Source organism: Ambystoma mexicanum, chromosome 9 (genome assembly GCF_040938575.1).
Source record: "Ambystoma mexicanum isolate Mex_15411 chromosome 9, UKY_AmexF1_1, whole genome shotgun sequence".
Lineage (NCBI taxonomy): Eukaryota > Metazoa > Chordata > Amphibia > Caudata > Ambystomatidae > Ambystoma > Ambystoma mexicanum.
In genome coordinates, this window is record NC_090931.1 from 1392132541 (window position 1) to 1392144911 (window position 12371).

General features: G+C 46.6%; 1 protein-coding gene across 1 annotated transcript in view; it reads right to left on the reverse strand.

Annotated features, from left to right (window-relative positions):
* Positions 1–12371, reverse strand: part of MAP3K2 (mitogen-activated protein kinase kinase kinase 2) — a 1280649-nt gene that overhangs the window by 684862 nt on the left and 583416 nt on the right. The window contains exon 8 of the mRNA XM_069616795.1: positions 687–817. Within this exon, the coding sequence (XP_069472896.1) occupies positions 687–817 (131 nt within the window). The remainder of the gene's footprint in view (positions 1–686; positions 818–12371) is intronic.

Genomic DNA, 12371 nt, shown 5'->3' on the forward strand with positions numbered 1-12371 from the left:
GTTGCTTATGGTCCTGTGCATAAGGAATAGGAGTAGCATTTTGGTATGGAAGGGCATCTTATGGGACGGGACCAAGGTAATTTGCAAATGTTCATTTCTTCTTCCTGGCTGGCACAGAAAGCTACCAAAATCAAGAAATCTTTAGATCTATTGCCTTACTTATCGTTTTTTTGATTAACAAATGTGTCCGCATTAATCCTTTCTCAAAGGTAAGAGGTGGCAAAGCAAAAATACAACATTGTTTTATGTACATCTGCTGGAAATGCAGAAAATGCATGATTCAGTCGCCAGAAAGCCACACAGACATCAATGTTCATTAACTAAAAACTTTATAACAAAACATGCATGTTTTCAGCATTATGTTGAAACCTTAAAAGCTTCTTTCAATTTGGGCCACCTCATTAGGACTCCACACCACACTGCTGAAGGAGGTTAGATCAACTCTGTTCTCATTACTTTCTTAAACTCTTAGTGTCAAATTTAAAAGGGTTTACAATTTAAAAAATCAAATTGGAAGTTACTAAAAAGCATACAAGTTTAGCATTAAAGAAAGTTAAAACGTGTGCCATTTTACAGCACCAATGTGCTTGCTCATGCATTAATATGAATTTTAGGGTTAAGGTCTAGGTACAAGACCGCAATTGAAATATTAGAACGAGAAAAGGAGAGACAATTATGAAACTTACTTGGTCCATGCTTTCTGGAATGAACTCTCCCTCGCTGGTGATGCTTGTGAAGGAACCATTTCGGACGACTTGGTGCTGGGCATCTGGAATGTAGCCAGGAGGTGGGGAGCTGCTGTCTCTGGTCGGAGTACCTGGGAACAAACCACAGAGTATGCTTGTAGAGTTAAAGTAATTTTTTATTCTTCAATGCAAGTTCTAAATTATGAGCAACTAAAGTCCAAGAAGTGCACACGACGGCCAGGTAATGCCTAGGGAATCTGACAGGCTTTTTTTTTTTTATTATCCAAAGCTGAAACATTAGAACATTTGTTTACCTAAACAAATGGGACTTGCTAGGCTCCAGATTTCCAAATCCCAAGAGATTCTTGATCTCGGGGAGATTTAGGGGTGATTTCTGCCCTAAGGTCCCTCTCCCTACTTCTGCACCATCTTTCCCAGCGGCCATGCTAATGGAGACTTTCTTACAGACAGCTGAAAATAAATGTCAGTTACAGCAGCTCCAGGACACACATTCAGTGTGGTGTGGCCTTGTAGTAACCAAGAATTCCATGCACTTGTGTTCTTGATCAGGCTTCCACAATTCTCACTCTCTGCTCACCGCAGATGTGATGAAAGAAATTGTAAAAGGTGGCTGGTGCATACTAGATCCTTTCAGGATCAGGCCTTTGATTAACAGAATATCAATGGATAGAGACTCATGCAAGGGGTGACACCTCAAGGCAAAGGAGCTCTATACTTTTCCTAACATGCGATCCAGCCAGTTTTAGTACAAAGGTTTTATCGCTTTAGATTCTTGCTCAATCTAAGCAAAATATACATAATTATTACACTCATTCAGATGGTAAATGTCTCTGCATTAAGTGAGGTTGACAATGAAATCCTCAACATCAAACCATTATCAATTCTGGGACCTAGTTTGCCACTAAAGATTTAGATTGAATATCCACATATGTACAAATTAAAATAGTGGGAAAAAGACAACAGGCTTTTTAAATGAAGTTTCCAACTTAAAAGGTGCACCTCTCGCAGAGAGGTCCAGTTTAGGTTTGTCAAGAAAAAAGGCCACTTGACACGTTTGAAGAACAGGTATATAAAACATTAAAGAGTCTATGCGTATACAGTGAATTATTCAACATTACATAGCAAACTGCTTATGTGACAGTCACACTACAGAGCTACAAGGTGACAATAGCCTCCCCCTTACTTCCCAGTGTGGTCCTCTAAGCTTTACCAAAAATTGTTGGCTTCCCTCCAAACCTATGCCATCGTTTCAAAACCCTCCACATGCCACCTCAAGTCCACAACATCTAGGACGGCCTCCAGCAGGTCCTGCGCCAGAACTTTGGCATTGGATAAGCCGCTTGTCAGGAGGAATATATTCCTGAAACTCAGCAAGCTCCTTCCACAGTTTGAGATTAGCAGCCACCAGGATTACCTCAGTATTTGACTGACGCAGCTGGAGGGCCGAATTGGAAAATACTTTGTTCCCAATGGCGTCAGGAAGCTTGTCCACCTTGGAAAGGACTTGGGACGCTGCAGTGGAGGATGGCTTAGACTGGAGCGTAGCTACTGCCACCGTCGATGAGGGGAGTGAACATGCAGTCAAGGATGTGTCTTCCGAGTAGCTTGTAACAAGTGTCAATTTTCGTGTTTAGGTGCTACCCAGAATAAAGTTTTTCCAGACCTTGCGGGCTTCGGCCAGGACATCCTTTTTAGGCTGGTGCGCTCCTGTGTCGATAAGGTAAAGGTTCCCAAAAGTACACATTCTTGTGGAGGCAGAGGGTCAGGTATTGGAATGTCTAGCAATGCCATCATATCCACTACCAGGTCGTGAAAGGCTCAGAGCTGAGCGGGTCGTCGCTATCCTGATCCACTTGATCTTCATCCAGTGCGGCAGGAACAGAATCCTGATCTGCAGCACGTGGCACCTCAGACCTCGTGGGCAGACTTGACTGCACAACGGGAGCCTTTAGCACGGGTGAAAGAGGAGGCAGTGGAGACAGAGGCCCCACTGTAGAGGGGGTGGAGGAGGTGGCACTAGAGCGACCTGCATAGGAGTAACTGGAGCAGGTTTTGGTTCAGGTGGGTTAGGATACATTTCTTTGAAAAGATCCTTAAAGTATGTCTTCATTGGATCAGAGTGCATAAGCATCTGAAACTTTCCAGAAAACGCATCCTCAGAAGAAGGCCTAGGCACTGGAGTGGGTAGAGGCTGCTCGGAAGGGGCATACACCCCCAGGACTGCAGGAAGGTCCCTCGCTAACTGGATCCACATAAACCAAGGGAGCGGATGTAGGCAGTAGCAAGACTGTAGCACAGTGGAAAACGAGCATGACAATCCAACAGAGGGCAGAACGGATTCTCATTATCCACATTACGTAGAAAATGCTGTTCCACCCCAAAAATAGGCCCCTAGAAACCAGCCGTTGAGAAAGTTGGTGTGAGAGAGGTAGTCAAAATGGCTGCCGCAGACCGCAGGGTTGGACCGCCATTTTATTACTGCCTGAGGGGGAACTGTGTCACAGGTGTCAGTGAGGCCGTTGTCACCACAGGGGTATCCAGGGACTTGTGTCCCATTTTAGCCCTGTGACAGGGAACCTCGGCAGAGCTGGTGCTAGCAGATCTAGAGCGCTTCCGTGACCCCTTGGAGTCTGCTGGAGAATCAGCCCTCAGTGAGTGAAGTTCAGCGGTGCCGGTACTTGAGGACGTAGGGTGTTTAACCGCCTTCTTTGCCCCCCTCAGCAGGATCGTTTCGACCACAGGCTTGTGTTTGGGAATGGTTAGGATCACCCCCTAGCAGCCACAGCCTTCGAGGAAACCCCTCAATCTTGCCAGGCTGAGATATAGCCCCAAGTCAAGGATCCTCAGGGGTAAGCCCGGTGCATTTAGTCACCTTAACGGGAACCTCAAGAAGAGTCTCGGTAAACTTAGTTCCAGATTTGGAAACCCCAGCAACTACCCAGATGAAAACTGCCCCAGAAGTACTGTGCTTAACCATAGCTCCCAGAAGGAGACCCTCGGATGAAGATCCGGTCCTGGTGGCCCCCTTACAGAGAACCTCAGAGGAAACTCTGGCGTCCAGGTTAGATCCCTTTTGGGACACCTCAGGGAGAACCCTGGTACCAGAGCCACTTGGGCCCCTCCCGGAACCAGAAGACCCCGGGAAGGTGTCCCCTGGCCGGGGTGCCCTGAAAAGGAAGGAGTTTACCAGCCTCTTTTTTCTTCCATGAACTGCTGTAAATGTGGAGGAGGTATCCACTAGAACACCTTCTCCCACCTGACAACTCGATACTGGAGTGCCCCGGATGGAGAGGGTGTCGCAGTAGAAGCAGAGTGTTACGCTCACCTGACTCCCACGGAGGCGCTGGCCTGGTTCGCGCTGCTGTGACCTCTTCTAAGGTGATGTGCAGGGTTCGGAAGACGGACTGGACTGGGCCCCCAAATCTGGCTTGTCTGGCTCGCAGAAGTATCCCTCTGTAGGCGAAAATAGGGGATTAACTGTCTGCGGGGTAATGCAATCGGCCTCCCACTTTCCCCTCTCACCCTCCTTGAAACCCTTCTGTGATTTCTCGTAGCGTCTCACCTTAGAGTCTGGAAGGACGAGCTCTCCATCCTGCTTCTGATGCAGGGGCGCGTTGGTATCCAGTTACTTCACTGGATTTTCGGATTGGTGAGAACCAAACTTGCTTGGCTTCCAGGTAAGTTTTTTGATAAGAGGTTCCCATTGTGTCCATGCATTAATGTACTAATGCTAGTGTCTTTTTCCCCATAGGGGCCGGGGTACGGAATGCCGGGGAATAGGCACCGACCCGAGATGAGAGGTGAAATCCTTGTAGAAATCAGGTAAGTCTTTAATGAGCGTTTTTTGGTAATGTCTTTTCATTCGCTCATTAACGCTGATGTCTCTTTTTCCCCTTAGGGGCCGGGGTCCGGAAATGCCAGGATGCGGCGCGGACCCGAAATGAAGAGGGAATGAATCAACAGGTAAGTCTTAACATGGAGATTTAGCTTTCCTCATTCCCTTCTCTCTCTCACCTTTTGTTCTGGTGTTTTTCTCCCTAGGCGCTGGTGCGCGGCTGCGAATCCGGATGATCGCTGCTGAACATGGAGGCGCCCTGTGAAGGTGAGAGGAATGCGGCGCTGCAGCGATCGACGCAATGAGCTTTTAAATTAAAGTCTTCCTTTTCAGGATTGTCAGCGAGATGTCTCCGGGATGCGGATTTAGCAGGTAAGGACTTTTCCTTCTTCTGTTCTCTTCTTCTTTTCCTTTGCAGGTGATCCAGGATGCTGGCAGGCGTGGCAGAAGTCAGGATGCAGGAGCAGACACAGTGAGCGTCCAGCTGCTAGATTCAGAACAACGCGAAGCACGTGTGGCTGTTCGGGTGGGGTTTAAATAGCCTTGGAAGAAGTTCCAGGTATGTATCCTTCCCCGACCACGCCGGATGGTAAATTAGTCCCACATGTAAAGTAGTTCCTTTCAGGCCTCAAGGAGGCCGGGATCCTGCAGCATGGTCTGCATCAGGTAAGTGCACCCAAGCACTCCCATAATGAGCCTGGCGCCTATGGCGCCAGGACTGATGTCTTTTATGAGCCTGGCGCCATAGGTGCCAGGACACTGTCCAAAGGGCCCCTATATGGGGTTGCTGCGTCCTTCCTTGGGGACTGGATGTCCGCTTTCGGGGACGCCGGGCTTGAACCGGCTCCCCGGGAGCGGGCATCATGACACAGAGTCCCACCGGTGTTCCGGGCCCAAGCACTCCAGGCGGAGAGAGTGGGGATCTGCCATCGCGAAACGACATTCGCACGAAGAATAAGACACGAATCCCAGATGCTCCGGCATGGATGGAAGAAAGAAGACTGTGGAACCAGAGCAGGAATATGAAGGAAAAGGGATAAAAAGAAAAAAAATTCCCCAAGATGCAAGTGTGTCCGACCCCGACCGTGCAGAGAAAAGGATTGAAGGGTGATGCGTGAGGCGTAGCTCAGGAAGGGAGGGCGGGGGGGGGGGGGGGGTCTGCGGTCACGTGTAGTGGCCCCGCATAAGAATAAAAGCAGGACAACAAAGCACATTTTTTTGATGCTCAATAAGTGCTGTGGTCCTGTCCTGATGGACGGAATGTCCCATAAGTATGGAGGAAAGGGGACGGGACGTAGGAGTATTCCTGACCTGAGAAGGCAGGAAGAAGGCCAAGAAACAAAATGAACAAAGGACAAGCGAAAATCTCATAGCATGACCATTTCACAACACTAGCCACGTTTAGTAGCCAGACGCAGCAAACGCAAATGTGCACACTAAACTAAATGCAAACATGGTAAAAATGTAATTGCTGCCACCCGCTAGTCCTTAAGCATATTAACAAGTAACCAAAAATCCCCAGTGTAAAAGTCTAGGCTGATACAAAAGTATCATCATGCACTGCATTGTAAGTTGCTATGTTCACTGTTAGAAAAAGTTATCAAAAGACGTAAAAAGTAAAAAACAAAAGGAAACAGTTTCCCAGTACTGATAGTCTGAAGGACTGATAAGTTTCCCCATGACAAAATGAGCAAAAGGCCAGGACAGGTCAAGAAAACAAAAGCAACAAGTTTGAGAGTCCATAGAATATGGAGGGAAAGTTGCCTGAAAGAGAAATCTTTCCCAACACTCATTCAATTAAATTAGGGAATACTGAATGGGAAAACACTGAACAATATAAAGACGACCCCTTACCACCAAATGGCAAAGTAGTAGACGATACTCTTCCAAAAACAGAAATGTCGAAATGTCTTCTGCATACCTAAAGCTCAGCCCACCCAAAATGGAATCTGTTCTCCTGTCACCCACCCAAATAGGAAATCATCCAAGGACGGCAAAATTACATGCACTTTGATGGTTTTACTCCTCAACTTATCCCGTCTGCTAAATCCCTCTGGTTCATCGTGGATGGCAACATCTCCTCCCGGCAGCATATTAACAAAAGGGCTCTGACCGCTTGGTTTCAGCCAACACTGCTCTGCAAGGTAAAGCCCTTCCTATTCCCGCCAGGATTCTCTCCAAAACCACCTACATAACGTTGCTGTGCAATATACCACCTCTGGGGGCACACATACAGCTCCAGAAGCCAGACCATCATAAGGCTTGAAATAAAACTGGCATGCAAGGACAAGACCAGGAGGCAGTACTCCTGCTATTGTGGCGAACCAGTAGGAGGCGGACTCACGGATGTCATATTTACACTGTTTTATATAACTGAAAGAAAAATGCCTGTCTCTTCTGCTTCCTATGAACTAAAACTAAGGGTGCTCGAAAACCCAGAGAAGCATATTCTCTGTACCCCTTGAGGCCTAATAATTTGTCGATCCCCCTGACCATATCCAATTCAATTGCATTTCTCTTTATGAGTAGTTCAACATCAGGGCAGTTGCAAATCACTTTCAAGGCAAGTCTCAATTCAGACAAGTATTTTTTTGTAAAGATATAAAGATTTTCAACAAACATATTCAGGGAGACTTTCTGCAAGTCTTTACCCAATAGTTGTAATAAATAGTTTGAACTGGAATCCGTCCTGATTAGCTTGGAGTATAATAATACTTTTTTAACCGACCAACACGAGGACAGAGACTGCAAACCATATTCTAATCTCAGGGCCTCCACTGGGACCCCCCTTAAGCATGTTGACAATTGTGCATAGCAGTTTAGCCTCGAGTCTGTCTAACCAAGTTAATTCAGTTTCTGGCAAGACCTCCAGGGCATAAAGAAAGGCAGGAATGATGCTACCTCTACATATTTCAACAAATCCTTCTATATTGCTTCCGCCACAGTGCTCAATGTAGGTTTTTGTGGACGACCATCTCTTCCATATTTTTTGTATGTATATATTCCTCAAAGACAGACAGATGGTCTAGACCATATAGCAAAGCTCAAATATAGGACTTCTTTAACATTCATTAAGGCTATACTTTCCAAGTACCACCGTGGTTCTCTTAATCTTTGTGAGCCCTCCAAGCACATGGTTCTTTTTTCATTTAGGACTATAAGATTTACTTTTGCATACCTACTTAGGGCATTCAATGTGCGCTGAGGGCCAATCTGTGTCTGATCGAATATAATAATGTCATCAGCGTATGACATACAAGTCATTTTGACACCATTTATACTTGCGGGAACATTTCTTAGAGCCTTGAAAGGCAATTCCATGTCAGCTGTATGGAGATTATACAGGACAGGTCCCAAAACACAACCCTGTTTTAGCCGCTGATAAGTAGCTATATGTTTTGAGAGGTGCCCCTCTTGGCTGATACGAACAGCTACATATATGTTTGTATACAGCAGTTGGATATAATAGAGCAGGACTGGATCTATACTCCAGTCTTTTAGTTTCTCCAGGAGCCTAGTTCTTGAAACCAAATAAAAAGCCTTTGAAAAATCGACATAAACGTAGAGCTTATTCTTCCCTGTGGGTCTCAAGGCCCTCAGGTATTGTAATGTCACGATGTTAGAGGTTGTGTTATATTTCTTTCTGAAGCCTGTCTGAAATGTGCTGAGAATGTTTTTTGTTTCCATCCAGGCATTTAGATGCTCTAATAATATGTTGGCAAACAGTTTCTGACTTGAATCCATCATTGCAGAAGGCACTAATTAGATGGAAGGAGTCTATCCCCTTTCTGTAGAATTGGGACCGGAACGGACTGACACCAATAGTCTGGTATTAAACCAGTCTTAAGGATTTTAGGAAATATATATTTCTAACAACCTAGCCCAGATAATTGGATTACCCTTAAAGAATGCCGTCAGGCCCAGGGGCACGCAATGCTTTAGATTTCATCATTAATCTTTCAAAATGTTCCACATTCATCTCAGCTTCTAGTGCGCTGCCCAAGAGCAACCCCTCCTGACCCCAAGCCACTGACACCTCCAGCTTCTGCTCCATCATAATATTTTCAGAGAACAGTACAGGCCTTTGTTAGGGAGAATTCTCATTTGATGGCTAATTTCTCTTACCTAGTGAGTCCCCCAGCAGCTTTGCTGGATTTCTGGAGTTTATTTTTTCCACTTGTTAAGAGTGTGAGCTTTTCCCCCACTCTTACCCATGTTTTGTCATGTGTATTTCATCTGTTTTTGTGATTGTGGACTTTAGAGTACACCACTTCAGTAGCCCCATCATTCTTTTGTGTGTTACACAGCACCTTCAATGCAGTGACACAGGGTTGTCTTTTAGACTTCCCACCGACTCCATTTCTGGGGCTGACTACTGTCCCCCAGGAAAGGGTAAAGTTGCCATTAACTTTACATAGTCATTTAACCACAGATCCAGTACACCCCATCTTACATGGAGTATTGGAAAGGGTTACTTTTTTAGCCCTTTTTATCTGTACCTCCTAGAGCCTTGTTTTGCTCTTTTAACATTTAGACTTGGCTGGTGGCAGTGGTATCTACCCTAACTTTTCTACTGCGTTTATACTATATGAACGTGGTACTGTTTTAGGCTATTATATTAGCCTCGAACATAGACCCGCTTAACCAAATACTCTTTCTTTTGGCTCCGGTCACGTTTATTTGCCATTTTTTGTTAAAGTCCTTCTTGTGTTTTACTTTGCGCGGCAAACCAGGTTTGCCTTCTTTGTTCACTGTCTTTTGGAAGGCTTCTGCCAAGAAACCCTCCTCTAGGCGGCTGGATGTCTAAGGGGGCTGAATGTGAGGGAGGGGTGTAGTCACCCCCTGCACAGGGTATCCTAGGAAACCCAAGTCGCACTTTGCCATGATTGGCTGAGGTGGTTGTCCGGGCTGGCCAACCCCCCCGCTGCGTGATTGACAGCCAGGCTGTGTGAATGGGAGATTTTTGCATAAAAGGCAGGACTCTTGGGCTGGAAGTCAGAGTCGCCACTGGAACTACAAGGAACCGAAGAGAAGCGGAGAAGAAGACGGCTGCTGCAACTATCCCAACCCGGTGAAGCCCTGCTGCAGTCCTGAGCTATCTACCCTTCGACGACCAGAGAAGATCCAGTCCGGAGTCTTCTTCCCTTGAGCCTGGTGGGGTCAACCAGCTCATCTTCCACAGCCAGAGGATCCTCTTCGTGGTCAAAATCGCTGCACACTGCTGTAGTGGTCCGGAAAGCCATCAGAAGAGCCTCTCCTATTTTTAAAGGAGCGCAACGTTTATTCACCATTGCTGCTGCCGGGTTCATCCCTGTGTGGTGCAGACCCCTCCAGACGTCGTCCGTCTTGCCGAAGCTCCAGGAACCGTGGGTTTGCAGGCAACTACCAGGAACAACTGCCGTGGCACCAGCTTCTTCCTTGAATAAGGTACTGTGTTCTGCTTCGAAGAGCTAGGGTGAATCCCTTTTCTCCTCCTCCAAGGCTTGCCCTTATCTCCCCCCCCTCCTTCTTATAACTTTTGCTTCCTCTATTGACAATATCGTGCCGACCACTCTTGCGAGCGGTGTCTCTCGACCTCTCACGACCGACCCCACTCGGGGGCGCGGACGGCTTAGTACCCTGCGACTCAAGAATCGCCAGCATTTTCTTCTCGAAGGAAGCCCATTCCTCTGGCGTCGCACGGCTGGTGGGGTAAGCGACGTGCCAGGCAGAGTCCTCCGAAGAGGACCTGGAAGACGACCGGTGTCGGCGCTTCCGAGAATGCCTCGAAGAAGGAGACCCACGAGACTTCCGACGATGACGCGGAGAGTCACCCCTCGAATCATCCGTCGAAAGCCCCGCAGACTTCGACTTCCGGGGCTTGGACACCCGACCTACCGACAACAACTTCTTACGTTCGCGTAAGGCTTTGGACGTGAGCGACTGGCAGTCGATACAGTCATCCGTGTCGTGGGCCTCCCCGAGGCACCAGAGGCAGGCGTCGTGCGAGTCCCTCACCGACATCTTGGACCCACACTCCCCGCACTTCTTGAAACCCGGACGCGGGGTCGAAGACGAAGTAGAAGACATCTTCACACGAAGGATTTTCACAAAACGAACATGTTCAAAGAACCGAGAAGAACAGAACTCCAAAGAGTCGAGGTGTTAACTGAGATTCACGAAGCAACACGTTCACGGAAAAAACGGAACTGAGGCTACGGGCGTCGTGCGTCCTACTTATCACATCGGATGACGTCGGAGGAGGTCCTCGACGACGGCGCATCGACGCAGGACGCAGAGAAAAAAGTTTCCGAAGCAGCACAGCTGTGGTGATTACATAGATATGGAATACGTTGGAGGACCCAATCCCCTCGAAATCTCAGTACTCTGGCTACGTTGAATCTTGAACTGTCCGACTGTGTGATCCTCGACAACAGGGACCCGGTTCCACTTGACACTGGCTCCGGCCTATTGACTCTTGAATTTCTGTCAACGAGTGTTCTCTGATTCTGTCTGCCCTGACAAAAGTATTGCCTATGATTTTTACCCCCGACTCTCTCTGGTTAACTCAGGTGCTAAGTGGGTTTTTGCCCCGGTAACATTTCTTGCCACGGATACGCGTATCTTTAGTAAGACCGATCTGTCATTAGTGTCAAAAAATGATCGCATATGTATTCCCGGTAACGTCTTTTGTTTCACAACACCGGTCCGTTAAAACATAGGGTACTCACCTTGAGTTATACTGTACCAAGTGAATTGGTTGGTTGTAGTGTATTTTATGTGTGGTTTTGAATTAATAGAAGTGTTGTGTTTTATAACAGATGGTTTAAAAATAAATGTACTTCTATTTTTTACCTGAAACCTTGAGTCAGTGTTTGCTTGAGTCACAGTAAGTGTGGTCCCTTTGTGTAATCTCTGCTACTGCTCATATTCTCTTGAGATGACCCTGGCAGCTCTGCTACTGCTACCACTTTAACAGTGTAGTACAGGCTTATACGAAAGGTGAACTTGTATTACCACTTGTAGTCTTAATTGAGTGTTGTGGTCCCTAAGGGCACTGCACAGGATTCTGCCTAACAGTCTTGAAAATATTTAATCCAACTTTCCTGTGAAATAGGGTTAAGTTCTGTCTGGGAAAGGATTTTGAAAGCCATTAAAGTGGTGCCAGAACTTTGTCATATTATCCACTCTCAGCCACAAAAATTGATTCTGCCAATCCATGGTTCTTATGGATGCCTTATGGGTGTTCTGCCATTTTCTACATTTTGTGGCTAGATTGGTCAGCATATTCAGTCTAGCAAACGAAAACAGCTCCACATTCTTTTTAACTACTGCCCTATCCCTGCAGTATTGTTAGCTCCATTAAAGGGTTGGTGGCAGGTGTTGAAAATGTTTTTCTCCCGCTATTTTCTAGGGTTTCTAAGGGATGCAATCAGACCCTTAATCATTTCCTTCCTTTCCTTTAGACCTTTCTTTAGGTTCCTCATAAAAAGTTGCAAGTCTCTGTATGAACCAAATATCTCTTGCCCTTTAGGGGGAAGAGAGGATTCCCTTCCTCCTTCTCCACAAATGTGGCCATTTTCTTTCCTCCGTTCAATTGGAATCTTGACCACATTCATTGACTCAACCACGTTTTTCTTCTCTTTATTAGTTGTATAAGATTCCTTATTTACACAGGGCTCTCCAGACCACTGTGGGGTTTTGGCTGCATTTGTTTTTGTGGTGCAATTATTGTCCCCCTGCCAATAGTCATAACTCTGGTTTCTTTGGATCCCGTAACCCTCCTCATTAGGTTTCTACATCGTGTTGAGTCCCACTCTCCTCCTCCTCCTCCTCCTCTCTGGTACCTT